At 35.1% G+C, this 25,762-nt stretch overlaps 1 protein-coding gene across 1 annotated transcript in view; it reads right to left on the bottom strand.

Moving 5' to 3' along the window:
- LOC100367237 (titin) overlaps positions 1–25,762 on the bottom strand; it is a 405,512-nt gene that overhangs the window by 373,335 nt on the left and 6,415 nt on the right. The window contains exons 7-28 of the mRNA XM_085495847.1: positions 20,060–20,243; positions 19,741–19,889; positions 18,923–19,118; positions 18,218–18,439; positions 17,387–17,528; positions 16,735–16,904; positions 16,017–16,304; positions 15,300–15,781; positions 14,524–14,784; positions 13,812–13,992; positions 12,788–12,921; positions 9,890–10,070; positions 9,438–9,604; positions 8,344–8,473; positions 7,659–7,952; positions 5,744–5,786; positions 2,354–2,505; positions 1,582–1,779; positions 1,160–1,450; positions 954–1,030; positions 726–863; positions 61–319 (exon numbers count right to left, since the gene is read on the bottom strand). Coding sequence (XP_085351973.1) covers positions 61–319; positions 726–863; positions 954–1,030; positions 1,160–1,450; positions 1,582–1,779; positions 2,354–2,505; positions 5,744–5,786; positions 7,659–7,952; positions 8,344–8,473; positions 9,438–9,604; positions 9,890–10,070; positions 12,788–12,921; positions 13,812–13,992; positions 14,524–14,784; positions 15,300–15,781; positions 16,017–16,304; positions 16,735–16,904; positions 17,387–17,528; positions 18,218–18,439; positions 18,923–19,118; positions 19,741–19,889; positions 20,060–20,243 — 4,339 coding nt within the window. The remainder of the gene's footprint in view (positions 1–60; positions 320–725; positions 864–953; positions 1,031–1,159; positions 1,451–1,581; positions 1,780–2,353; positions 2,506–5,743; positions 5,787–7,658; positions 7,953–8,343; positions 8,474–9,437; positions 9,605–9,889; positions 10,071–12,787; positions 12,922–13,811; positions 13,993–14,523; positions 14,785–15,299; positions 15,782–16,016; positions 16,305–16,734; positions 16,905–17,386; positions 17,529–18,217; positions 18,440–18,922; positions 19,119–19,740; positions 19,890–20,059; positions 20,244–25,762) is intronic.

Genomic DNA, 25,762 nt, shown 5'->3' with positions numbered 1-25,762 from the left:
TATTGGCTAATTGAATTGGCTGGAAAAAATTAGGCATTCAGTAGTCAAGCATACACTTACCTCGTACTTTCAGGACGCAAGTAGTGGATTTACTACCTGAAGAGTTAGTGGCTGTGCACTTGAATCTTCCAGCATCATCTAAGAACACCTCTGGAATATTCAATGTGTGCATATCTCCTTTCTGTTGAATGTCAAAGTCCATGGATGGTTCAATGAGGGCTCCTTCACGATACCAGCGTATTTGGGGAGCAGGCTCACCTCTGATAATACACTGCAATTTCACAGAGTCACCCTCGGAAGCAACCACATCTCCCAATGGCTAAAAAAAGTGAAATTGGTTTAATTTTAAATCAAACTCTTTGTCAAAGCGAATTCATCTGTCAATATTCTGACAAGTTCCATTTTGCTGATGCTAGCTACTAGTAAATATTCAAACAGAAAATATGCCAACAATATTTAATAAATAACTATGTACGGCTTAGGTGAAATATATACTGCAAGAAAAAGTCATCTTTTTATATGCTATTCAAAAAAGGACCAATAAAGGGCATTTTAATAGGACAACATTTACTAAATATTACATACTGTTATCTTTTTATATCATTTTGCAAGACAAGAATGATGTGTGATACTTGTTTTGAACAAAAAAACAGCTCACAGTACTTGATTAGCGACTATAGTCTAAATGAGAAAGTGTTCAATTGGAGAAATGTTTTTGTGATTACCTGTGTAAACACTGGAGGAGCTCTTCCAGGAACATCTGGTGGTATAGGTTGCGCCTCTATTACAGGTGCTGATACAGGTTTAATCTTATCTACATCCTTCTCAGTTGTAGTTGTTCTCGTCGTAGTTACTTTGGTGACCTAAGAGTGAAAGGTTACACAATAAATACAGAGAACAAGGGAAAGGTGGTATCTGAATATCACACTCTGCAAATATAAGTCAGACAGTACCTCAGTTGTTGTTTTCACTTCGGTCTTTGGTTTCTGGTCTTCTTCTGGTGGACTTTCTTCAGAAGAAGATGACTCTTCTACAGAAATAGAATTATATACAAGTTTTAGACAATCATAGTTATATTAACCCAGAAAGCAATTTTTTTTTAAAAGTCTCAGAAATTTTCTTAAAAAATAAAACATCTAAAAATTTTAAAATGACTTACTTTTGACTGCAACCTCAGCAGAACACTCAGCCACACCAGCAGTATTTTCTGCAGATATTGTGTATGTGCCTGTGTCCTCATCTTTGGCTGAAGATATTATTAAAATACATAGGTCTGCTTGTCTTGAAATCGTCCTGTGTGGTGGCGACGATTCTATCTTCTTGTGATTCAAAAGCCAGGTTACGTCTGGTTTAGGTTGTCCTTGAAGTTTACATTCAAGACGTACTGGCCTTCCTTCTCTTACCTCACGGCTGTGTAAGCGGTGCGTGAACTCTGGCGCCTCAGTTGCACCTGAAATTGGATAATTAGTTCCATTTTGTAAGTTGATAGTTATGTACATTTTGGAAAAAGAGTTTCAGCGAAACTCAATATAAAATTTGAAAGTAGGAAGTATACAGAGAATTAGTAATACATGTACATACCTCTTACTACAAGCTCAGCATGCGTCTCAGCTGAGCCTGCAGAATTGGTGGCTTCACAGGTTATTTTGCCTGCATCTTCATCAAATGCTTCAGGTATGCGCAAGGTACAGACTCCATTCTCATATTTAATGATATAGTCTGGGGATTCCTTGAATTCTATACCCTGTCCATACCATTTAATGCTTGGCTCAGGGGTACCTGTAAGATGTAATGATTATGTTAATAAGAGCAGAGGGAAAAGAGTTTAAAGTTGATGTTTGTGTAATTGAGAGTTGACACACTGTTTATGTATCATGACTGATGACATTTCCTGAAGGTTGCAGGTCATTGGCCCCTCTTAGGAGGTTTGTACCCTAGGGATGAATTAAAAAGTTAAGCATTTGAGAAAATGGTGATTATGTTAAAAAATTAATGTGTAGTGGTTTCAAGTATCATTAAAAATAATTTCAGTTTAGCTGACCTATACAACCAGAGCATAATTCAATTCAGAAGTAAAATGGGCATTGGCAATAAAAAACATACGACTTGTTTGACATCATCATACACTCCAAAAATAAATATCGAAAGATCAATTAGGAACACATGGAAAAGCATTTCTCATTAAACCAGTTAACTTGACATTTCCTCATGTTTCAGTGACACATTAAAATAATACTGTTAAAGAATGCACTCTGCAGCTGCAGAGACCTATTATGAGAAACACAGACATGACAGAGTACTCCAGGATAAGCAGCAATAGCTAGAAACATAGATTCCACAATGATTAACTAACCTGTAACAACTGCCTCAAAGTGAACCTCCTTTCCTTCAAGGACAGATTGACTCTCGATAGTTTTAGTAAACTGTGGCGCCACATCTTCTTCAGTCTCTTCTGCTTGGGACATGATGGTTGTCCTCAGATACTTAGATGTAGTTAACTGGTACCTAAGAGCAAAACAACAAGTTGAATAAAACATTAACAAAATGCCTATTCTGGGCCTCCTTAAGAAGAAAGAATCTGTCGACTTAAAAACAATATGGTTAAACTAAATACTAATATCATTTCATATTATATTTTTATTTACAATATATTGTTTATGATATATATATATATTATTTTATAGTGTGGAGTAAGATATAAAAAATGGGCCATGATATTTAGAGTTTGGGAGCTTCTGGTAAGTTTATTTTGATTAAAAACAAAATAACACAACACATACATCTGTGTGGATGTAAATAGTAGCTAGGGCTGATATTTACTAGCAAGTTTAAATAGGTAGTTATATAATTTTCAGAATTAAAAAAATAATTAAAGAACTATTAAATAAGAGAAGTGAAATTCAGTAATAGATTTTATAAAACAATATTTTATATTAAAAGGAATGAAAAGAAGAAACATCCATAAATGATAGTAAAAGTTAAACTGAGTGCTAAGTATAGAAGAGAGTGGCATCCCAAGCATGTCTGGATAGGACGGTCAGCCGAAACTTTTCAACCCAATGAAAAATATCTTTCAGTGAGCTTAAATTTAGAGGAACTAACACAAAATTGATTAACAAATATGTGGGCTAACTGTTGGTGTGTGATCCCTACCTTAAAGTGAGCCTATCGAAGTAAGAACACTCCAAAACCAAGAGATTCTAGCAGAGACAAAACTGAGGTGACTTGACTGATATAATATTCTAATGAGCTGAGGTTATTATATCCAGGGATATGTATGGTAATTCGATGCCAGCTAAGTCACTGGCATTTGGCCATAATAGGTGATCTAGCTCCCTAAGTACAGTATTATTGTGGGGCCCCCACATTCTATCTCACATATCAGTCTTTTATAAGTGGATTATATTAAACGCAGACAAGGTTACTACATGTAGAGCAGCGGACTAAGATAACTTCTTCTTTAGATTGAAGAAACTGCAGATTTTTGTCAAAACCTCCGTAAATTCCACAGTAAGTATATTTTTCTCTGAGGTACTTTCGCAGTGCTGGTTAATGTCACTTCTGTTTAATAAGATGTTTAGAATAATACAACTTTAGGTCATCCAAAACTAAACATAAGTCGCAACTTTTGTTATCATAATTTGCAGGACTAAAATAAATTTCCATTTAACTAAAAGGATCAAATTCAAGTTTTCCATGAATATTGAAGTATCCCAATACTTAATAGATTCATGTTTAGTACATAAATATATACAACACAATGTTTTATATAAGTTATCAAGTTAATACTATTAGATCATCACCACAGAGGTTAGTTTTCTCCTCCCTTCATAGGGACATGTTCGCTTTTCATATTATTGTGAATCAAGTTTGACAGGAGTAGGATTGTTTGACCACCAACTTGGAGCATACAGTTTTTGTAAACATGGATTAGATCCTCACTTAAAAAGTAAAACTGAATCATAATTTTTTTTTAGTTATAATGAAGTAATGTTTGACATGTTTTTTGTATCAACAACTTATCAGCCTTAGTAAGATTTTTTTTTATCAGCTTGGCCAACTATTTTCCTAGCTACTTGAGGGATTATCCAGTGATTTGGAAGTATAATTACTATTGTAGCATAGACCTTAGAAAGAGGGATGTTATATAGTGTCATTAGCTTAGTTATAAGTTTATATCAATATAACTTGAATTGTACACCGGATGTAACAAAATCTTATGAATCATAAGCCAGTTGCCTGTCCCTTTCTTCGTTGACTGTAGTCATGTACAGTGATAGTGAATGCATGTATGTGGCCATAACCAGGCAGGATGGCAGTTGCCAACTCACTGGTGGATAGCTAATTTAGTGGTTGTTAACTAACTTAGTGGGACACCACACCACTGGGGTATCTGCTAGTGATTCTACCTGAGGCAATTAGTAACACAGCACAATCTATATGGGGTAGGAAATGAAATAATTATGCCCAAGGACATGACCTGAACACTAATATTATTATTAATATTTTCTATATTTCTGATATGTAAAAAACAAAACCAATCCACCAATGTACTTTGAAAAGTAACAATTGTTTCCTTGTGATATGGACAGGATCAGTAAATTGGAATATATGGGTCGGTTAATGACAACACAGATTGCCTGCTGCACATATGGTGTGAATTGAGTTGGCCTTGTGCAACATTTCCAGCTTTCTACATTCCTTAAAAGTATATAATGGCCAATCAATATTTTTAATTTGTTCTAGTGGTGAATTCAAGTTTCAAGGTCAAAACTTCTAAATACTGATATATGCCTATTTTAATGATAATCAAATCATGTTGGTGGGGCATCAACAGCTAAGGACTGAGTGGTCTTCATGGCAATAAGGAAGTATAACAAAAAGTTAGGCTTTCATTTTTCATGAAAAATTCTCACTGCAAGTAAACTTGTGTAGAGAAATATCTAGGGAAATGTCTTGAGTAGTTGCATTATAGGGGAACTTTGCAATGTTTGAAACGCTAAAATCATCAAGTAACATTTTGGTCAAAAAAGTACGAAGTTTCGTTTCATCAACATTTCTCAAATGTATGGTCAATTAACATATTTCACCTTGCTTTTTGAACCAGGAACACTGACCTAGCAGTCAATGATATTTGACACTATAGGTCTTCGAACTAAATAACTTATAGATAATATATGATACATTTTTATAATACAATTGTGAGAATACATACAAATGTAAAAACAGTAACCATAAAAACAGTAAAAGGCTAACTAAACTTTAACAATTTAAATATATCTAATTTCCCACTTGAACAAAAAGAATAGAAAATAGAAATCATCATATTCTTTACCTGTCTATTCCCACAAATAAATTTTGAAATATACATGTACAAGCAGTTTTTTGTGTGATCCGAAAATTCTTATAATCTTTAAATTCACAACACTTTTTATACAAATAATTTGACCTTAAGTTTTGTTCTTCTCCACAGATACAAATGGTTGACATAACTACAAATGGAACAGCTTGAATTTGCTAAATATGTATTATCCACCTGTTTGGCAACAATAATATCAATCAACTTAAGGGGCCTTCCTGGATACACAGGGCCCCTCATTATTATCAGTATGGAGCATATGCAATAGCAAGGATGTGGAAGCACATGGATATCTTGTCTTAGAAGAATACATTTTTATTATCATAAATATTTCAAAGATATGTGAAGATAATTAATACATTAATGATAAAGCAGTGACCTTACCTAGGTTGGAAGGCAGGCTTGGTTTCTGGGCTGCTAGGGACAGCTGTAATATAACAATATACATGCATTCCATCAGCTGTGGTGTATGGTATGTTAAGAATGCAGAATGGATTTAAGTATTCAAGATATGAACAAAATACCAGGCATCTTATCAACATGACGGCCACAATAAATTGAAACTGAAAATGTCATTCAAGATTACCAAACTAGCTCTATTTCCAGCACTCTGACTCCCTTCTTTCCATCCTTCATCTCAAGTCAGCATTTTAACCATTTTTTTAATATTTTAACTAGCTAGAGATAGCAGTTTTATATTTAAAAAGGGTAAAACACTATAAAAATTACATGCACAAGTGGTTACATTCATGATTTTCATAACTGAATGTTGTACATTTTTTTTGCACATTCTTTTCGTTTCAAGTTTTTTAAATGATACAATATTCCAAGAGTACGCCCAGTTCTTCTACTGCTATCTCACTTGGGTGGTATCTGACTGGCATTCCACCTATTAAGCTAAACTTTTAGATGTAACATGAAATGCTAACTCTGGGGCATTATATTGTAGCTTGTGCTTGTCAGAGTTGAGTGGCTTCCAGTTTTGTTCAAAAAAAGGTCAAACACTCATGTGGAAACTGTGGTAAACTCAGTAGAGACTCTGTTTGTGTACTGCTGGTAATATGACTTTTCAACATAATTTAGAATCGTGAATATATCATCTGTTGAAACCAAATTAAAGAAAAACACAATGTTTTGCAGTACCATGTGGTATAAATAAGAATCTCAGTATTTCTAGTAATTTGTCAGTAAGTGAATTTTCCAATTAACTAATTAAACAATTAACAATTAAATTTAATTTTCAAATAATTAGATTTTTCACAACAACTTGACATTACTATTTATACACCAATCACATACATCATCAATGTTGTACAAATTCAAGTAAAGGGAATAATGGTAAGGGAAACATTGTGAGATTTACTATAATATCATGCATTTCACATTATAAACATGAAACACAGCAGAACCTCAAATTATACTGCCCACATCATAGCATGGAATAGCAAATATGGTCAAGATATGACACAAATGTACACTGAAAAAACCAAGATGTGTAATTTCATATTTTGTAGAAATAAGCAAGTACAGAAAAAAGACTTGCATTTTTTCAAATAATTCAAAACAAATTACAATATATCTCATCTCGCTACAATATGTAAAGTTTAATATGTATTTTTAAGCTACAAATAATTTTACAAAATTCAGTACAAGAGAATGGCGGCCAGTTGAATAACCATAATGTCTGGTGAACAAAAACAGATCTGCTAAGGTATATCTAAACAATGCTTAGTAGAGCAACACTCAAGTTATATCTATAAATTTATGACAAGAATGCAGCTAATATACCAAAAACCGATGACCCCAATAATGCTATTGACCTCAATACAGATAATTTCCCCCAAGGCCAGTGACCTCAATACAGATAATGACCTCAATACAGATAATGACCTCAATACAGATAATGACCTTAAAACAGATAATGACCCTACACAGATAATGACTCAAATACAAGATAATGACTGCCAATAATTTCAAGCTAATAACCTTAAAACAGATAATACCCAAAATGTAGATAATGACCCAATACAGATTATGATCCTGTAACACAACTACAGATTCCCCGCCCCCCTCACAGAAAATCCCCAAAGCTAATGATGCCAATGCAGACAATACTCCCCAAATATTGATGATAATGACCTGATAAGATAATTCAAAGTTAAATACCTTCAAATACAGACCCATTCCCGAAACAGACAAACAGTCATCTCCAAACACAGATACCAAAACTCATTCTCTAAATGACATCAGACACTACAGATAGTCATGAAAAAACGACAAATAAGGAAAAGATACTTACGCTCAACAAATAATGTTGCAGCACAGAAAGCCTCGCCAGCAGCGTTAACAGCACGACACGTGAATCTTCCCGCGTCTTCATCAAACACTTCCGCAATGATCAGTGCATGGTGGTCACCAGATGTTATGATTTGGTAGTCACCAGAAACAACTGGTTCATTATCCATGAACCAGGATACTTTTGGATATGGTTCACCGATCACTCTGCATTCAAATCTACAAGCGCCACCTTCCATGACACGTAGGTCCGTAAATTTCTTTAAAAACTGGGGGGCAGTTGCTGGGGGTTTGGCACCTGTAACATAGAAAGATTGTATCATACAAACTGGAACAATACAAAAAAGAAAGAAGCGCCTTTGTATATTTGTAGTATATACCGGTAGTATCAAATACACAAAGGTGGATCTACAATGTATGGTCAAAATTTGTTGGTTGATGTGGTCTTCTAATAAAGCAAATATAGTACTCGTAATGATTGAGTTTCAATTCAGTTAATTTTACTGAATTGTTGCTGGTAAATCTGTATGAACCTGGTATTCAACACTTCACCCAATACACATTCAAGTACATCTCAGGATACCAATACTGCTTTCAGTTTTTTTTTTTTTTTTCAATTTCCAAGAATATAAATTCAGCGAACTAAATGACACCAGATGAAAGATAACAGTGGGAAAATGTATTCTTACCTTCAACAAATAAGTGAGCTCTGCAGGTGGTCTCACCTATAGGGTTGCTAGCTCGCATCAAAAAGCTACCAGCATCTTCTGGAAAAACTTCACGTATGATAAGGGAGTGCATGTCACCTTCAACGTCAATCTACACAAGAAAGGGTGAAATATTTGATATACGAGTCAAAACACACACGCAAGGTAAAACTTGGTCTAAAAAATCTGGCAACAAACTGGCTGGTCTCTGATTGGCCAGACTGTCAGGTGTTGGGTAGCAAATCTGGCACATTAGCATCATTGCCTCAAGAATCCTAGTGATTGGGAAACAGTGTAAAAGCTGAATAGCACTCGTTTCAAATGACACAGAACTACTTTCAAGTCTCTTTTCCATAGTCCATGTGTATAATAAATTTTTGTATTGTATTGTATTGTATTGTGATTTTTGATTTATGGGTATGTAAAACGAAATTACATTAACGAATGTAACTGATAACTTTTACTATAAAAACCTTAGCATCCCGTTGGCAGGCCAGTCACACTGGTTCTCACCACAAGAGGTTACGATCCCCCCTGCCAAATGCTAAGTACAACTGAAACGTATATATACATATTTACATGAAAAATTTTCCACCTATGCGGATCTGTTTGTGCAGGAGTTTTACGACCGTATGCCTTTACTGACGTCAACCAAACTTGTTATGTGGGAAGTTGGCACCCAAGGCTCACAGGTGCTACACCTTGCCCAAGGGTGCCCTGGAGATAGTTGTAGCAAAGGGTAACCTCATTCTCCCACATCCATAGACTCCACAACCGGATGTAGTGTATAATCTTGCCCAGGACGCATACATACATATTTAAATAAACGTAAACGTTGCCTTTAATAGGTAATACCTCACACGTGAGGCTGAGTTGGTGCAAGGCTTTTATGACCGTATGCCCTTACTGACGTCAACCAAACTTATTATTGTATTGTATTGTATTGTATTGTATTGTATCGTATTGTATTTCTTGGAATAGAAAAATAATTTATGGATGGTGTGTAGCTTTATGAACTGAGTATTACTAAGCAGGTGTCTGAGCAGTGGAAATGTGACTGAGAGTAATTGCCATACCTTGAAGTCACCAGAATCTTCAATAAGTGCACCTTCTCTGTACCAGGAAACAGCTGGTCTAGGGAAACCAGTCACATGGCAATCAAATCTCACTCTCTCACCTTCTTTACAGTAGATATCATGTAGCATTTTAGAGACCTTAGGAGCATGGGCTGCTGTTCTTGGTGCTAAAACATAGAACAATAAATTTAGTGAATCAGTACAAAATAAATAGAAAGTCGGAAGATCATAGTAATTGGCTCATAATAATCAGTATTATGATTCATATCAATAATTTGACTTTTGTTCAGCCAAGCATCACTGATTAACAAGGTGCACACATTAATTTTTTCTCTTAAAATCATCCCAGCAGAACACCATAGGTTAACAAGGTGTACATATTAATCTTACAGACTAGGAGAACACCATAGATTAACAAGGTATATGCATTAATGTTTATGTTTCATTCTTACCTTCTAAAATCAATCTCGCAGAGCACCAGGCAGCACCGGCCACATTACAGAGTGATATTTTATATGTACCGGCATCTGACGGTCTAATATTTGTGATAACCAATCCTCTCTTGTCTCCATCAATGTACAGTTGTACATGAGAGCTGGGCATGATAGCAAGGTCATTCTTATACCATTTCACCTGCAAAACATCAAAGTTTTTTTTATAATACATCAACTAACACTGCTAGTAACATAGTAAATAGAAAGTGATAATAGTTAAACATATTTTTTGGTAAGAAATTCTTTTTAATAGTTACAGTCAGCAATTTAAATTAAAATTTTTATTAAATATATATCTAATAAATCACCAGGGTAACCAGGAAATTATTCAATACATCAAAATCAAGACTATTAAAGTTGATAAAAGTTGACAATACGGTGAAATGGTATTATCAATAGGATTATTCAATTCTTTGAAAAACAAGTCATTGTCAATGACACGTCCCCGTTCCGTTCATATTTGAGTGACATATACATTCAAAGCAGATCATGACCGAAATGCACCTGCATATGTACAACACATTGTGCTAAATCTGAACAAAATCCATCCATGCATGACTGAGATCCGGTTCTGGAATTGTGAAAATACGTGATTTTGATGCATTTTCGGCCTTAAAATGGCCATCATTCCGCTATTGTTAAGCAGATCATGAAACAAATGCACATATCTATTTGTGACATGATGTACCATGTGTGTGTGAAGTTTGAACTTGATCAATCCAGACATGTCTTGGATACGAATCCAGAACTGAATTCTTTAACAAAATGGCCGCCAGTCGGCCATTTCGAACTTGATCCGAAAAAAAAAAGACGTGCATCAAGGTCCTATTATGTTTAATGTATGTACCAAATTTGAACAAAATCCATCCATGCATAACTGAGATACGGGTCCGGAATGGTGAAAATGTGCGATTTCAATGCATTTTCGGCCTTAAAGCGGCCCCCATTTGGCTATCGTTAATGAGATCATGAAACAAATGCACATACATATTTGTGACATGATGTACCTTGTGTGTGTGAAGTTTGAACTTGATCAATCCAGACATGTCTCGGATACGGATCCAGAACTGAATTCTTTAAAACAAAATGGCCGCCAGTCGGCTATTTCGAACTTGATCCGAAAAAAAAATGACGTGCATCAAGGTCCTATTATGTTTAATGTATGTACCAAATTTGAATGAAATCCGTCCATGCATAACTGAGATCCGGGTCCGGAATGGTGAAAATGTGCGATTTCAATGCATTTTCGGCCTTAAAGCGGCCGCCATTTGGCTATCGTTAATGAGATCATGAAACAAATGCACATACATATTTGTGACATGATGTACCTTGTGTGTGTGAAGTTTGAACTCGATCAATCCAAGCATGTCTCAGATACGGATCCAGAACTGAATTCTTTAAAACAAAATGGCCGCCAGTCGGCCATTTCGAACCCGATCCAAAAAAAAAAATGACATGCATCAAGGTCCTATTATGTTTAATGTATGTACCAAATTTGAACAAAATCCGTCCATGCATAACTGAGATCCGGGTCCGGAATGGTGAAAATGTGCGATTTTGATGCATTTTCGGCCTTAAAATGGCCGCTATTCGGCTATCGTTAATGAGATCATGAAACAAATGCACATACATATTTGTGACATGATGTACCTTGTGTGTGTGAAGTTTGAACTTGATCAATCCAGACATGTCTCGGATACGGATCCAGAACTGAATTCTTTAAAACAAAATGGCCGCCAGTCGGCTATTTCGAACTTGATCCGAAAAAAAAATGACGTGCATCAAGGTCCTATTATGTTTAATGTATGTACCAAATTTGAATGAAATCCGTCCATGCATAACTGAGATCCGGGTCCGGAATGGTGAAAATGTGCGATTTCAATGCATTTTCGGCCTTAAAGCGGCCGCCATTTGGCTATCGTTAATGAGATCATGAAACAAATGCACATACATATTTGTGACATGATGTACCTTGTGTGTGTGAAGTTTGAACTCGATCAATCCAAGCATGTCTCAGATACGGATCCAGAACTGAATTCTTTAAAACAAAATGGCCACCAGTCGGCCATTTCGAACCCGATCCAAAAAAAAAAAATGACGTGCATCAAGGTCCTATTATGTTTAATGTATGTACCAAATTTGAACAAAATCCGTCCATGCATAACTGAGATCCGGGTCCGGAATGGTGAAAATGTGCGATTTTGATGCATTTTCGGCCTTAAAATGGCCGCTATTCGGCTATCGTTAATCGGATCATGAAAAAAATGCATGTGCATATGTCCCATATAATGTGTGATGTATGAGTGAAGTTTGAACTTAATCGGTCCATGCATGTTCGAGATACAGGTGATCACGGACGCACGGACGCACGGACGCACGAACGCACACAGGGCAAAACATAAGTCCCCGTTTTCGGACTGCGTCCGAACGGGGACTAACAAGCCATGCATGGCACAATCCCTGTTAGTTATCAAATCTAAGTTATTTAGTTTTGTTTATAGAAATATAGTACAAGTACTTGTTCATAATGAGAAATATTGCACTGGAACAGCATTATTTAAAACATGAAGTTAGTGTGAAGTTTGAATGTAATTGGTTCAGGCATGTCTAAGATACAGGTTCGGGCACACACATGGACACACAAAGGCCAATCCATAAGTTTTAGGATTGCTTCCGAACAGGGACTAATAAGCAGACACAGACAATTTTGCATCTATATGTTTCTATATATATCTATATGACACAGACAGCCACAGGAATACCAATGCCTTATCAAATCATAACAAACATGATTAGAACTAATAAAATACATAGATGCATTGTGGGTAATGCAGTGACTAGGAATAAGGTACATACTGATGGTATTGGTGTTCCAGATATCCTACACTCTAGACGTATCGTTCCTCCTTCGTGCATTGACGTATCATGTAATCTTTGTATGAATGATGGTGATATGGATTCTTCTTCAGCACTACTAATTTCGCTCAAACCTACAATAGTAAGGATAAAATATTATAATATACTGTGATGCCAAATCGACCATTTTCCACTCACTACTGAATCCCACATAATGCATGAAATCAAATGTAAAAACAGGACACCCGAAGGTCATAGTGTCGTTGTAGCATCAAAACATCGCATGAGATGGTACAAACACAAAGTATTTTGGGGGTATTTCCAAGCTCAATAATGTGTGATATGCATTTAATGCTGGTCATTTTGATGGAGTAAGGACATATTTCTCCTTGAAAGATAGTCATTTAGACATTGAACTACAAAATGTATAAAAAAAAGAAATCCCAATTCAAAACAGAAATTTTCAGAATGTCACTAACATTCCTAGTCCCCCAGAGAAATTGTAACTGTTGCTACAAAAATTGGCTAAATTTGTCTCTCGCAAGATGTAAGCGGTTTATAGTATATTTAAAATATATCACTTTATTATCAGAATACAAGAGGTTCACATTCAGAAAAAATAAATCTGAATACTGTATATGATCTATTAGAATCACATTTCTAACAGAGGAACACATAAACCATCACTGGTATTTGCTTAACCTTTTCACCACTAGACTTTCTCGCAAAATGTTCCTGCACTTTTTTCGTTATATTCTTCAATATTTATGGAAATGCACCTTAATTTTGCAGCCAACAGACAAAATTTGAGTTGATTTAAAGTTTTTACTCCAAAAAATTGGCTATTATTGTCCCAATATCCTGAAGAAATGTGCAGACTATAAACAGGACTATTTTGTGAATTTGTGTTTAAAAAGGAACTGGTAGTGAAAAGGTTGATGACGAATTCCTGTATTTATACTACTTATATTCAAAACTGCATGATTTTCTTGGTATATTTTTACAGTGAATGACTTGTACTTACTGATAACTGTAAGTTTACAAGTACTTGACACTGTGCCATGTGGATTCCTTGCCATACATCTGTAGGTACCACTGTCTTCAAGGTACACTTTAGTGATCATCAATGTACATTTATCTCCTTCAAAGATTAATTTGAAATCTTCAGATTCCCTCACAGGTTTCTCATTGAAGTACCAAATAACCTGAAAACAGATTAAGTACTTTTAGTCAACTGACTAAACTCCACCAATGTAAGAAAATAGTGAATTTTCAAAGATCCTGTCATAGATTACAAATTCACATAGACACTCCTGTTACATTCATAGCCAGGCTATGGGTACACACTCGTATGAACTAAGATAGCACTGGCTCCCCACTGCTCTTTCTTACTGCACAAAAACAGACACTATAAAGACATGACATTGCCATAGATGCACACTCATGCACATTCCTATGCATGCACTACATTAACACTGTCTTCCTTTAGTTCTTATAACTAAGACAAAAACTCTACCACAAATCATGATATTTTCAGTCAGGTGTTCTACACTGCTGGTGGACATATACTGGTATATCCCAAGAGAGATCGTAACTGAGTAGGACATGTCTATCATTGTAAGTGTACATTCACTACATGTTATTTCAAGCTGTTCTGTTTTGGGACAATGTGTTGTGGCATAACTGAGTACATCTGTTTATAGGTGCATTTACAGAGTTTTGAGCAGTAAACTCACCTCTGGTTCTGGAGTACCCACAATAATACAATCCAATCTGGCTCTTTTCCCTTCAACGAATTCTTGATCTCGTAATGGCTGGATAAAAGTTGGTGGTACTTGTTCCATATCTGAATCTGTAGTAAAAGGTTCCTCTACAGTTAACCTTGCCTGACTGCTGTCTTCTCCCAGATTGTTTTTAGCAACTACTTTGTAGACTCCGGAATCCTCGGGTAAGGCTTCACGAATCACTAAGGAATGTTCCGCTTTCTGGGACAGAATCTAAAAGAACAAGATAACCACCATAAAAATTTGTTATTAGGATTAGTAAAACATAATATTATATTTTTATGTTAAGTCAAGAAATAAGGTTACAGCTACCCTGTTACAATCCATGGCTTGTGTCAATTTAGTATGAGACCAGACAGCTTTATGTTCACTGGATACCAAAGTAGTAATGCCACGAACCAGGCAAGTAACTTTCTACTCCACTATTCCCACAACTTAGTGAGCACAGAATCAAAACTTGTTTGAATAAAAAGATCAATCATCAGAGACACACAACACAAGTCAAATATTTACTTGTATTCAAATGGTTACTTATTTTATTGTTTCCAACATATCCAAGCATCATGACCAGAATGTTTTAAAATGCTCAGAAAATTCTGAATACCATTGGCAGTAAAGGAGGACAAATTTGTTCGTATTGTGTCAGAGAAAATAACAGAATCTGTTATTTTTTTGCAGTCTATAAGACATTAAATCATGTGATATCTGTCAAGAATTAGAGAGCTTACCTTGATGTCTTGCGATTCCTGTACAGGTCGATCATTATGAAACCAATTGACAGTAGGTTCAGGCGTGGCTTCAACACGACACTCAAATTGCACTTTTTCACCTTCTAAAGCTTTTAAGTCTTTAAGGAATGATTTAAATGTTGGGGCTTCAGGATGTCTATCCTCAGGTAGACCCCTAACAACCAGTCTAGCTGTGGTATTACATTCTCCTCTTGGATTGACTGCTTTACATGTGTAATGTCCTTCATCTTCAAGAAAAGCTTCATCAATACTAAGAGTACATAACCCTTCTCTGAACATAATGTGATAGTCCGGAGAATGGGTGACTGGTTTACCATCTTTATACCATTGGATTGACGGTGTTGGTTTTCCTGATACCACACATTGTAACTTGCAGGGTAAACCTTCAGTGACTTCAGTCGTGTCAAGTTTCCTGCTAAACTCAGGTGGAATGCTTACTATTTCTTTCACTTCTGATGTTTCTAAAAAAGGAACAAAATAAGCTTCACTTAGATAAATTGTTATACACTATACTGAATCATATAATATACAGTTATTGGCCTCACCTAAGGCCGATATCAAAAATTACTGCCCCAAGCGACTGTTATTGGTCTCATTTTTAGAAATATTGAAAAAAATATAAGAAAGAAAGTGCAGAAAAATTTTGCTGAGAAACTCAGGTGATGAAAACGTTAACAAAATGAACGTTTGTCTTACCTCTGACATTTAGGAATGCTGAGGTGGTTGCAATACCTACACCATTCATAGCCTTACAAGTCCACCGAGCTGTGTCCTCTGAAAAGACTTCCTCAATAACTAACGTACAAACACCGTTGTTATACGCTACTTCATAATCGGGATTATTTGCGACTGATATTCCATCTTTGTACCAACTCACAACTGGTATAGGATATCCTTTAATTTGACATTCAAACTGGAATCTGCTTCCTTCTGGTACTTCTGCACTTTTTAGTTGACGAACAAACTCAGGTGGTTCGCCTTGCTCTGTGGAGCCAGCAAAAAGCAAAATATTTTTATCAGAAAGCCAAATATGGTTCGCAGCATTTAGGCCAAATATGGCTAGGAGAAAGTCAAATATGGTTAGCAGAAAGCCAAATATGGTTAGTAAAAAACAAAATATGTTCAGCAGAAAGCCATCAAAAAATGAAATATGTTCAGCAGAAAGCCAAATATGGTCATCAGCATGAAGCCAAATATGGTCATCAGCATGCAGCATTTTAAAAAAATACTAGAATTGACATTGTCAAGAACAATGCCAATGATACAATGTATGATGATTAAAAGTTGTTATTGTTGCATTTACGCTAATCTGCTGATGAGGTCAAACGAAATCCAATAATGTTGTAAATCACATATTTATTGAACTGAATTTAAGCAGTGCGAGAGGATGAGAAAAATACTTAAAATAGCTTACCTAATACATTGAGATTTGCACTGCAAGTCGCTTGACCTGCAGTATTCGTAGCTGTACATGAAAATGTAGCTTGGTCTTCAGAAAATACTTCATCAATGATTAGACAATGCCTATCACCATCTTGTTTGATATCATACGGTGCACTACGCACGTCCTGGCCATTTTTCAGCCTAAAATATAAATAAGGGTAAATTAAAGGGCAGTAGTCATTGCGCCACGCATGTGCGAGATATACGAGTCTCATATAAACAAAGATGCGACTGTTGCGCAGATCAACGAGTACAAACTGAGACGTTACGAAATTTTAATTACGTATTTTTAGGTGGTTGGAAGGTATCAAAGGAGTCACCGGTGGTAATTAGTGCAAATCGCACCCAGGTAAAACCTCATACTTGTGATTTCCATTAAAAAAGCGCATTGGATTGTGGGTAAATCAATGTTTATCAACACAAATGTCGCACATGGGCGGCAGGACGACTACCGTGCTTTAATTGAAAGTTTTATTAGCCTTACAAATGTACAAAAATAACTATATAAATTTCCTTAGTTGGAAGTCAAGAAATGCATATCTACAGTGTTGTGATACAGAAATATAAATCGGTGAGGGCGCACTAATGCTTGCCGACGTTGTCAGAACAACATAAAATCTTACCATGTGACAGCTGGTTGCGGTTTGCCTGTAACTTGCACTTCTAACGTTACTCTATCGCCTTCATTAACTGTACTACTTTGTAGGGGACGAATGAACTGAGGAGCCTGAGCTGGTTCCAATTCCATTGCTGTTTCTTGTGGAGCTGACAAAATATATCGTTTATATTTAAGTTTGTATCAAAGAATCGGATGCAAATAGAGTATTGGTGTAGTCAGAATGTTGTGGTTTTGATTGACAGAATGCTATGTATATGAATACCATGTTGTTACAAGTTTGATATTTGTTATACAAATACGTTCATTCTAAAGTTAGTTGTAAATTTAGCTTCAATCCCATTGAATATTCAGCATAGTTTCCGATGTATAAATAAATGTGCAAAAACACTTCTTAATCCCACATGCATTGTCTGCATATAACAAACTATTTAAAAAGGCTATTATAAAGTATTTTTTACACATAGGTAGTAATATGTTGTATTTTGATATCATATTGCATGTTTTTGTTGGGCCTGTAATTTGAACTTCTGTTGATTATCCAAATAAATAAAGTTAAACAAAAATTTAAGTTAGCCTTTTCACCACCAGTTCCCTCTTTTCATAATATGTTCACAAAATAGTCCTGTTTATAGTCTGCGCTATCCTTCAGAAGATTGGAACAAAAACAATCAAATTTTTTGAGTAAAATCTGAAATTTAACAAAAATTTTGTCTGTTGGCTCCAAAATTAGGGTTCATTTCCAGAAATATTGAATAATATAAAGAAAAAGTGCCAACAAATTTGGGAGAGAAAGTCTGGTGGTGAAAAGATGGCCAAACATGGCTGGATAACATACCATGTATATTGAGTGTTGCTGTACATGTAGCTTCTCCATGTATATTGACAGCTTTACAACTATACAATCCACTGTAATATGATGAAACACTAGGAAGTGTCAGAGTACATGTACCGTCTTCATTGTATTCTACGTGAGTATCCACTCCTTCTACAATAGGTTGGCCATCTCGTAGCCATCGTACTGCTGGACGTGGTTCACCTTGTAACTTACAAGTCAATCCTAAAAGTTAGTAGAAAAAAAGAAGAAAATCATTGAATAACTTTCCCACTAATTTTGAAATCTTAGTATCTTTATGTAGATGAACTATCTGTTCAATTCTACAGCGATCATGTGATTTTTGAGTTTTCCATGGTTTATACATTTGGTGTCCTACAATAAAAAATGTATTTTGTATTGCCTGAAAGGGCTTGTAAAAATGCTGGGGAAATAAAAAATCTGCTTTTTATCATGTCTTAGGTTTCACTCTGAGATAATTCCTATAATTTTTGTGAAATATAAGATGGTCATTCAATTCAATGAATTTTCAAAACATCTAAATAATTGTCATAATTTCAGCTGTCCATTAAATTGTATGTTAAAGTCATTTGCTAATACTTTCAAATTGGCCCTGATACATGTGGATTTGCTAGAAGTAGACTAATAGAAATCATGTTTTATATTCAACTACCAACGAGTATCAGCAGATCTAAGAATGTGACTTACTTGTAATAGCACCCTCAGGTACTGCTTGACTGTCTAATGGAGCTGTAAATGTTGGTGGTGTGCCGCCATCACCTTCATCAGTGTCCATTCTCATTTCATGACTTGTAGTTACCGTCTCTTTGCGTGTTACTCTTACTTCCTCTATCACCTTTGTGGTAATCTCTTCTGTCACTTCCTCCATTTCAACATCATCAACCTGAAAAACAACCCAATAATATATTGTAACACTCTTTCGAATAGTTATATGCCAATTTAATGCATGAATCACTTGATCACTTTGATTTAGTTACTAATGTAAAAGTCAATGTGAACCAAACAACACCACTAGCCTAAGGCTACATAGGATGAATACGGGGAAATACCAAATCAACAGTGTGTGAAATCACATAATAATATCAGGTTAAATAACAGTGCTACAAGGGAAAATAACAGTCAAATTTCAAGTTTTTAACAATTAATTGGAGGGTGGTAAAAGTTGATATGAGGTGCGAATTCCTGGTCTCCAAATGACACATGGTCAATGTCAGGGACGCATTGACGTCTCATTGTATGAATTGAATCATTTGAATTATTAACATATTAATTTTAAAGCGAGAGGGTCACCTGTGCACGTGCAGGAGTTGATCAATGTAAACAATAATACGCTATAGCCATCTAACGCATACGCAGGTGACGACTCCCTTGCTTTAAAGTACCAGTTTTAGAAAGATAACTTATTAATCTATGTATTTTAAGTCAGCCATATCTACATGTATACAGAGAGTGTATCATTTGAAGACATGGAGTGTTAGTTTGAATACAAATGACAGTGTACTTACTTGGTCATCTTCTTTCACTGGTTGCTCAGGTCTCTGTTCTGGTAATTTCTCTGCTAATGAAAATAGCTCATCTTCAACTAAGTTAAAGGATTCCCTGATTTGTTTATTTGGTGTTATTACATATTCTGTCTTCTTTGGAGCTTCATCTCCTATGAAAAAGAAAAATATAGGTGATTATTCAAAACAAAGAAAAAAGTTTTCAAGATAAATTCAAATCAATTTCAGAACTGACGTACTAAACAAGGTAGGTGTTGAAGCTTTTAGAACATATATAGTAAACCAGTTTGTATCCACAAAAATAAAGTTTATGTTAACTTACCGTAGATTTGTATCGCCAATTCACTGATCCTCTTCAGTTGAATTTGCTGCTTACTTTCATAATTTTTCAAAAACTTTTCAAATTCATCTAATAGCTTATGTGCTTCATCTTGACTTTGTGCCTCAGAAGATCGCTTTCCGATGAGAACTAAAAACTTATTAGCTTCTTTCTGAAATTCAATACACTGCAATTGGAAAACAAATGAGAATAAAAATAAATAATTGGAATATAATAATGTTGTTTCTGACATTTCTGTAGTTTTTCATTGTTATCTTGGAAACAGTGGTGAGACTTGTTTTGAAATCTTTCTGATTCAATATGATCTGCATTTCAACTTTATTCAAATTACTTTGACATTTCATTTTTCATAATACATGTTTTGCATGTACATTTCAATAATACATTTTTTTCATATAGAAATGAGTGCATTAACTAATGCCAAAACAAAATATGGTGGAAAAACATCTCACACAACAAGTATCTTAATGTGTTATTTTCCCGTTGGTTACAAATCTTGATCAAAATTAATGAAAAACAAAGGCAGAAGTCAATGTTGCCATTCCAATTTATTATATTATTTCAATTTAAACCATTCTGTTACAATACAAGATTTTGAGAATACAGAACATACAACCATTTATGCCTCCATTATAGTGAGGTTTCCATTTCTAAAAAATGAATCCCACCAACACTGTGCCCCTCCCATTATTAGTACTGCACTGCTTCCCTGACACTGAAACACATGTTACACAGATGGTAGATACAACCATCAGTCAGTACTTGACTGATAACACAATTTATTTGTCTAGGGTTCAAAAATATGACTAGCTAAACCTTTATACAATAACAACCTGCAAAGATTCAACTGGATTTATTTAGTTGGAGAGCTGTTCAAGTATCAAGTTATCTTTGATCTTTCTTACATGTTTGTTTGTAATGCGGAGAGTATTTTGTTTTGCTTTGCTTTCTGGGAAATTATACTTGATATAAGTAACATTATCAATTATTGGTGGTAGATCTTTAATATTTTTAACACTTATATGTTTAACATTTATTTAAACCCGGATGTTACACAGCTCATGATTGGTGGACATATGTCTGACTCGTGGGGGACACATTGATAGCATAGGCTGTTATGAACCACACAAGTTGAGCTGGCATAAGTTATGAACTCTGAAGCAGTAAGGGCACCATAAATCTATATTGCACACTGAAATAATAAATGACCATCCCTTAAAAGATAGGGGAGCTATCACTTTTTTTTTCAAAAACACACACACTTATGCTTGGGATGCAGATGTTAGGGGTATCAAATGGTCTAATTAATTTGACATTTAAGAAATCATCCAGGCATTTACAAGAAACATGAGACAACCTTCCCAGGGGCTATCTATTACACCAATGCCAAATATATACAAGATTTAAATATATAAATTTGCTGCATACTCCGAATTACAGGGTCAAAGGTCAACTTTTTGCAGAAAGCTACTTTATTTAAATTTTCAGTGTAAACAGTAATTGAAGCCTCAAACATAAGGCAGGCTAGATATTTGACTTGACAGTGAATACTAACATGTGGAATTGCTTGAATTCCACATGTTAGGAACATCCCATGCATTGGCAGCAACTAAACAGATGGCCTAGGGTAAGTATCCGTACAACTGACTGTTGTTAACATCAGCTCACCAACAACTTGCGTTTTTACTGCAAAGGAAACAGTTTCTTCAGTGACAACTTTCAATTAATCTGATCTGAACCAAACCAAAACTTACCAAAACAAAAATTTCACTTTTTTGACCAAAAGTAAAATTGCCTGCCATTCATGGAATATTCTTACAATATGCATAGCATTTCTCAAAAGCTAACCCAGTCTATGTCAAGGTTCTGTCTTACTTGTTACAGTACCGTAATTCTTCTATTAGTTGGATCTTACGATTTTTGCATAAAAAAAATTTATTTCCTTCTATCATTCAATTTTATTACAGGAAATAGCCACATCAAGTTGCTATTAATCCACAATCATATCACCACCAACAGAAGACCATCTTTTTTTCTAGCCACCTCCAATTAATAAAAGAACTACGATCAAATGTATATAAGATGATTTAGTGTTATGATAGAAGCAGATGAAATAACAGCATCACATGGCCTACTGCATTAGCTGTCTTTATATGGTGTGCTGTCTTTCACACTACTGGCCTGCTGAATTAGCACTTCCTTGCACGGTGATCAGTAATCCAATAGTTTTGATAAAAAAAGCTTTAATATAAGTATAACAAATTATGCTGTTCATGCAAATTTCAATTGATTCTTGCCCAAAATATTAGATATTCCAAATAAGAAAATACCTCAATGACAGACTGGGAAGCAGATTTAAAGTAAAATTATATTGAATATATAGAAATAATCAAATAGTTGAAACTAATCTATAAAATGCGGATGAAAAATTTAGAAAAACATAATAAAAATAATGTTTTATATGTATTAAAGAAACAAGAAATTAAGAATTTGAGATTATGTCAACTGAACTCAATATATGTGTGTAATTTCATTAATTTTACTGTTGTTATAAAAACTTCCGTAATTTTCAATCCTGTGGTGAGGTTTATAAACAAATACTGAGCATTGTGAAACAAATTAGCAAACTATGAAATCAAACATTACTAGAATAACTGTCAATGAAAAAATCAAATGAATGACTGCAGAATATCTCTTAACTGATACCGGTAGTGCATGTGGCTAAACTATAGACTGAAACACTGTTCATCAATTGGATGAAATGTATGTATGTATACATAAAGAAATTATACTTAATAAGATGAACAATTGTCAAATATAAATATTAGTGAAAAAGTTATATAAATATGTAAAATAAGATAACATAAAACAATCCCAAAATTGAATGAAGAAAGTGAATATAAATTTGAAGTAGCTTCATTTATGCGTATTTGATTATACACTTATATGCAAGTATAAAAAAAAACAAAAAACATTTTTAAACATTTTTTTTAGTAAAAAAGCGTAAAGATATAGTTACAAGAATATTTAATTTTATGTCTATAATGATAGTGGTACATATAATGGACATTGATTACTTTTGTAGTGTAGGAGTAATGTGTGCCTCAATTGCTTATTTTATGCAGCTCTCCGTAATAGGGTTATTATACATTGCGACTTTTTAGGACAAACTTTATTTTTAGGGGATGTTTTTCCTTGTTGTGACCACACAGCAGTGACTGGGGCAGACAACTGACCACAAACTACACACAAAAAGTTTTTAGATAAGTAACCTGTGCAAATATAATGGTCCAGTAATAATGTGCAATGACTACCTTACACCAATTTTGAGAACACTTTCTAATTATCCACTAGCTTTTCCTATCCTATGCACAAATTATATTTCATATAAATTGGTCATTTAAGGGTGAATATAATTTTCAAAGGCTACAAGGAATATTCAGCTAAGAAAAAGGACATCTTTTAAATTATTATAATAACTATTTTTGGAAGTGATAAGACATTGAAATATTGAACTTGTTTCACATAAGCTGGTTCACATCACATTAGGAGAATTTATTGTAAAAACTTAGAAAGCAATGCAATTATAGTTGATCTTAATGTGCCAAATCATAAAAAATAGTCCACAAACTACATCATTGTTTCATAACATTTGAATGTAGCATGTCAAAAACAGCAAATGTTATGTTGTTCTACTTAAAATGTCAGTCATCTAGAAAAAATCAGGAGGGTAGGAAACTAAGAACCATTAATAAAATTACATTTTTATGTTTTAAAACAACAAATCTCCATTAGAATTTGATGTACAACATAAAACCAGCTAAAGTGAGTTTATATTTTGAATGCTGTATAGCTACATGTATAAATGCATTAACTCATGTCTACAGAATCCTGCCTCTAATCCTCAAATTACGGACTTCTTTCTAATTTCTTATGTTCCCAGTGTATACTGGTTACAACTAGTGTGCATATACTATAAATATATAGAGCTCTTTTATTTTCAATTACCTATAAATATTTTATCTATATATAGTTTAAGTAGATTCATTTAAAAAGATAAAACTCCTTCTCAGGTGCTTTAGCTAGGGTAGTTGGGCTAAATACTCTATGCATTCATATTCATACATGTTCCCACTAAGACAGTTAAAGTGAATACCATAATTATTCCCACCAAACATTTGCACTTTTTTTTTTCTACAATTTTTCGTTAATTATGTACCAAATAAACATTAGCTACAGGTTGTTATCAGATTTCCAATTTTTTTTATAAATGATGCAAGTTCATTTTGAAACAGGTGACTTTGGTGGCATTCAATAGGTTAAGTGGCCCCAATCGATCAGAAGTGTGTGAAAGACTGCTTAGCAGCTTTCTGAGTAACAAAGACCCTCTTTTGATTGACAACAGTCCCACCATCATTGTCTTCAGCTTTCTCCACACTGTAATACTCTTGAAATTCAGTATCAGCACTATGATGGACATTGGTGATGTTGGTAATGTTGGTTATGAAGCTTGGATTCGAATGAGGTTCCATTGCAGCGGTGGTTGTTGTATGATAAGGAGCAACGGGCATAGACTGGGGTTGGGAGCTCACAGTGATCTGGGTCTTGAAGGTTTTCTTTCTTGTTTCAGGAGCTGAGGTGTCACTCATGCAGTCTTTCGAAGGTTCAATGGTGATTGGAGAAACTCTGGTTACCTGACGTGGAGTGTTGCTGGAATCCTCAAAGCGTGGAGAATATTGATGGTGTGGGCTATCAGAAGTATTCCAGGGTTGTGGCGTTACTTTCAGACGGCACTGCTGAAGTGGGGATATGGGCTGAGTTATATATATCTGGGAAAAAGTAGGGAACTCATGGGCAATGGTGAATTTATAAGGCCCACCTGTGACTGGTGTTAAAGTAATTATCAATAACAAGGGAGTATTAATATATAAATATTTCTGATTATAGTAGATCATGTCTGAATCCACCTCTATTTGTTGTGGTTTGACTGCTTTGACAGGTGGTGAACAATGAAAAGACACCTTATGCAGAGGTCGTGGTGAATCTTCTCTGCTGCTGTAAATATATTTGACATCAACATCTTTAGTGATGATCTGTTTTTCCTCATACATACTACTTGGTCCACTTGCTGTTGACTTAGGAAGGTAACTTCCCATTTTCCATTCTCTAGTGGTTGTCACTTTTGGGGGATTTTGTTTCTTACGGCGGTCTGGAACATGTGTGACCCACGTGGTTGTGGAGTATGTGGTTGACGAGTCATCGCTATCACTTTCATCAGGTGGCTCTTCTTGTGTAAGAGGTGAAACAGGTGATATGGTGGGTTTCGTGCGGCGGTCAGGAACTTGTGTGATCCATGTGGTTGTGGAGTATGTGCTTGACGAGTCATCGCTATCACTTTCATCAGGCACTTTAAGATCTGTTGAAGGTTTCCCATATACACATTTCACATCAACATTCTTAGTAATAATTTGCTGGTTTTCCAATTCTGGACGGTAGTAAAATCCTGTTGTATCTCTGACAGGGACAGGCTCATCACTTAAAGGTGTCTTTGTATTGACTGTGGGTGGCTCTTCTCTTGTGAGAGGTGAAACAGGTGAGATGGTGGGTTTCTTCCTGCGGTCAGGAACATGTGTGATCCATGTGGTTGTGGAGTATGTGGTTGACGAGTCATCGCTATCACTTTCA

This window comes from Saccoglossus kowalevskii, chromosome 22 (genome assembly GCF_978046115.1).
Source record: "Saccoglossus kowalevskii chromosome 22, keSacKowa6.1, whole genome shotgun sequence".
Lineage (NCBI taxonomy): Eukaryota > Metazoa > Hemichordata > Enteropneusta > Harrimaniidae > Saccoglossus > Saccoglossus kowalevskii.
This window is presented reverse-complemented; position numbering and strand designations above follow the sequence as displayed.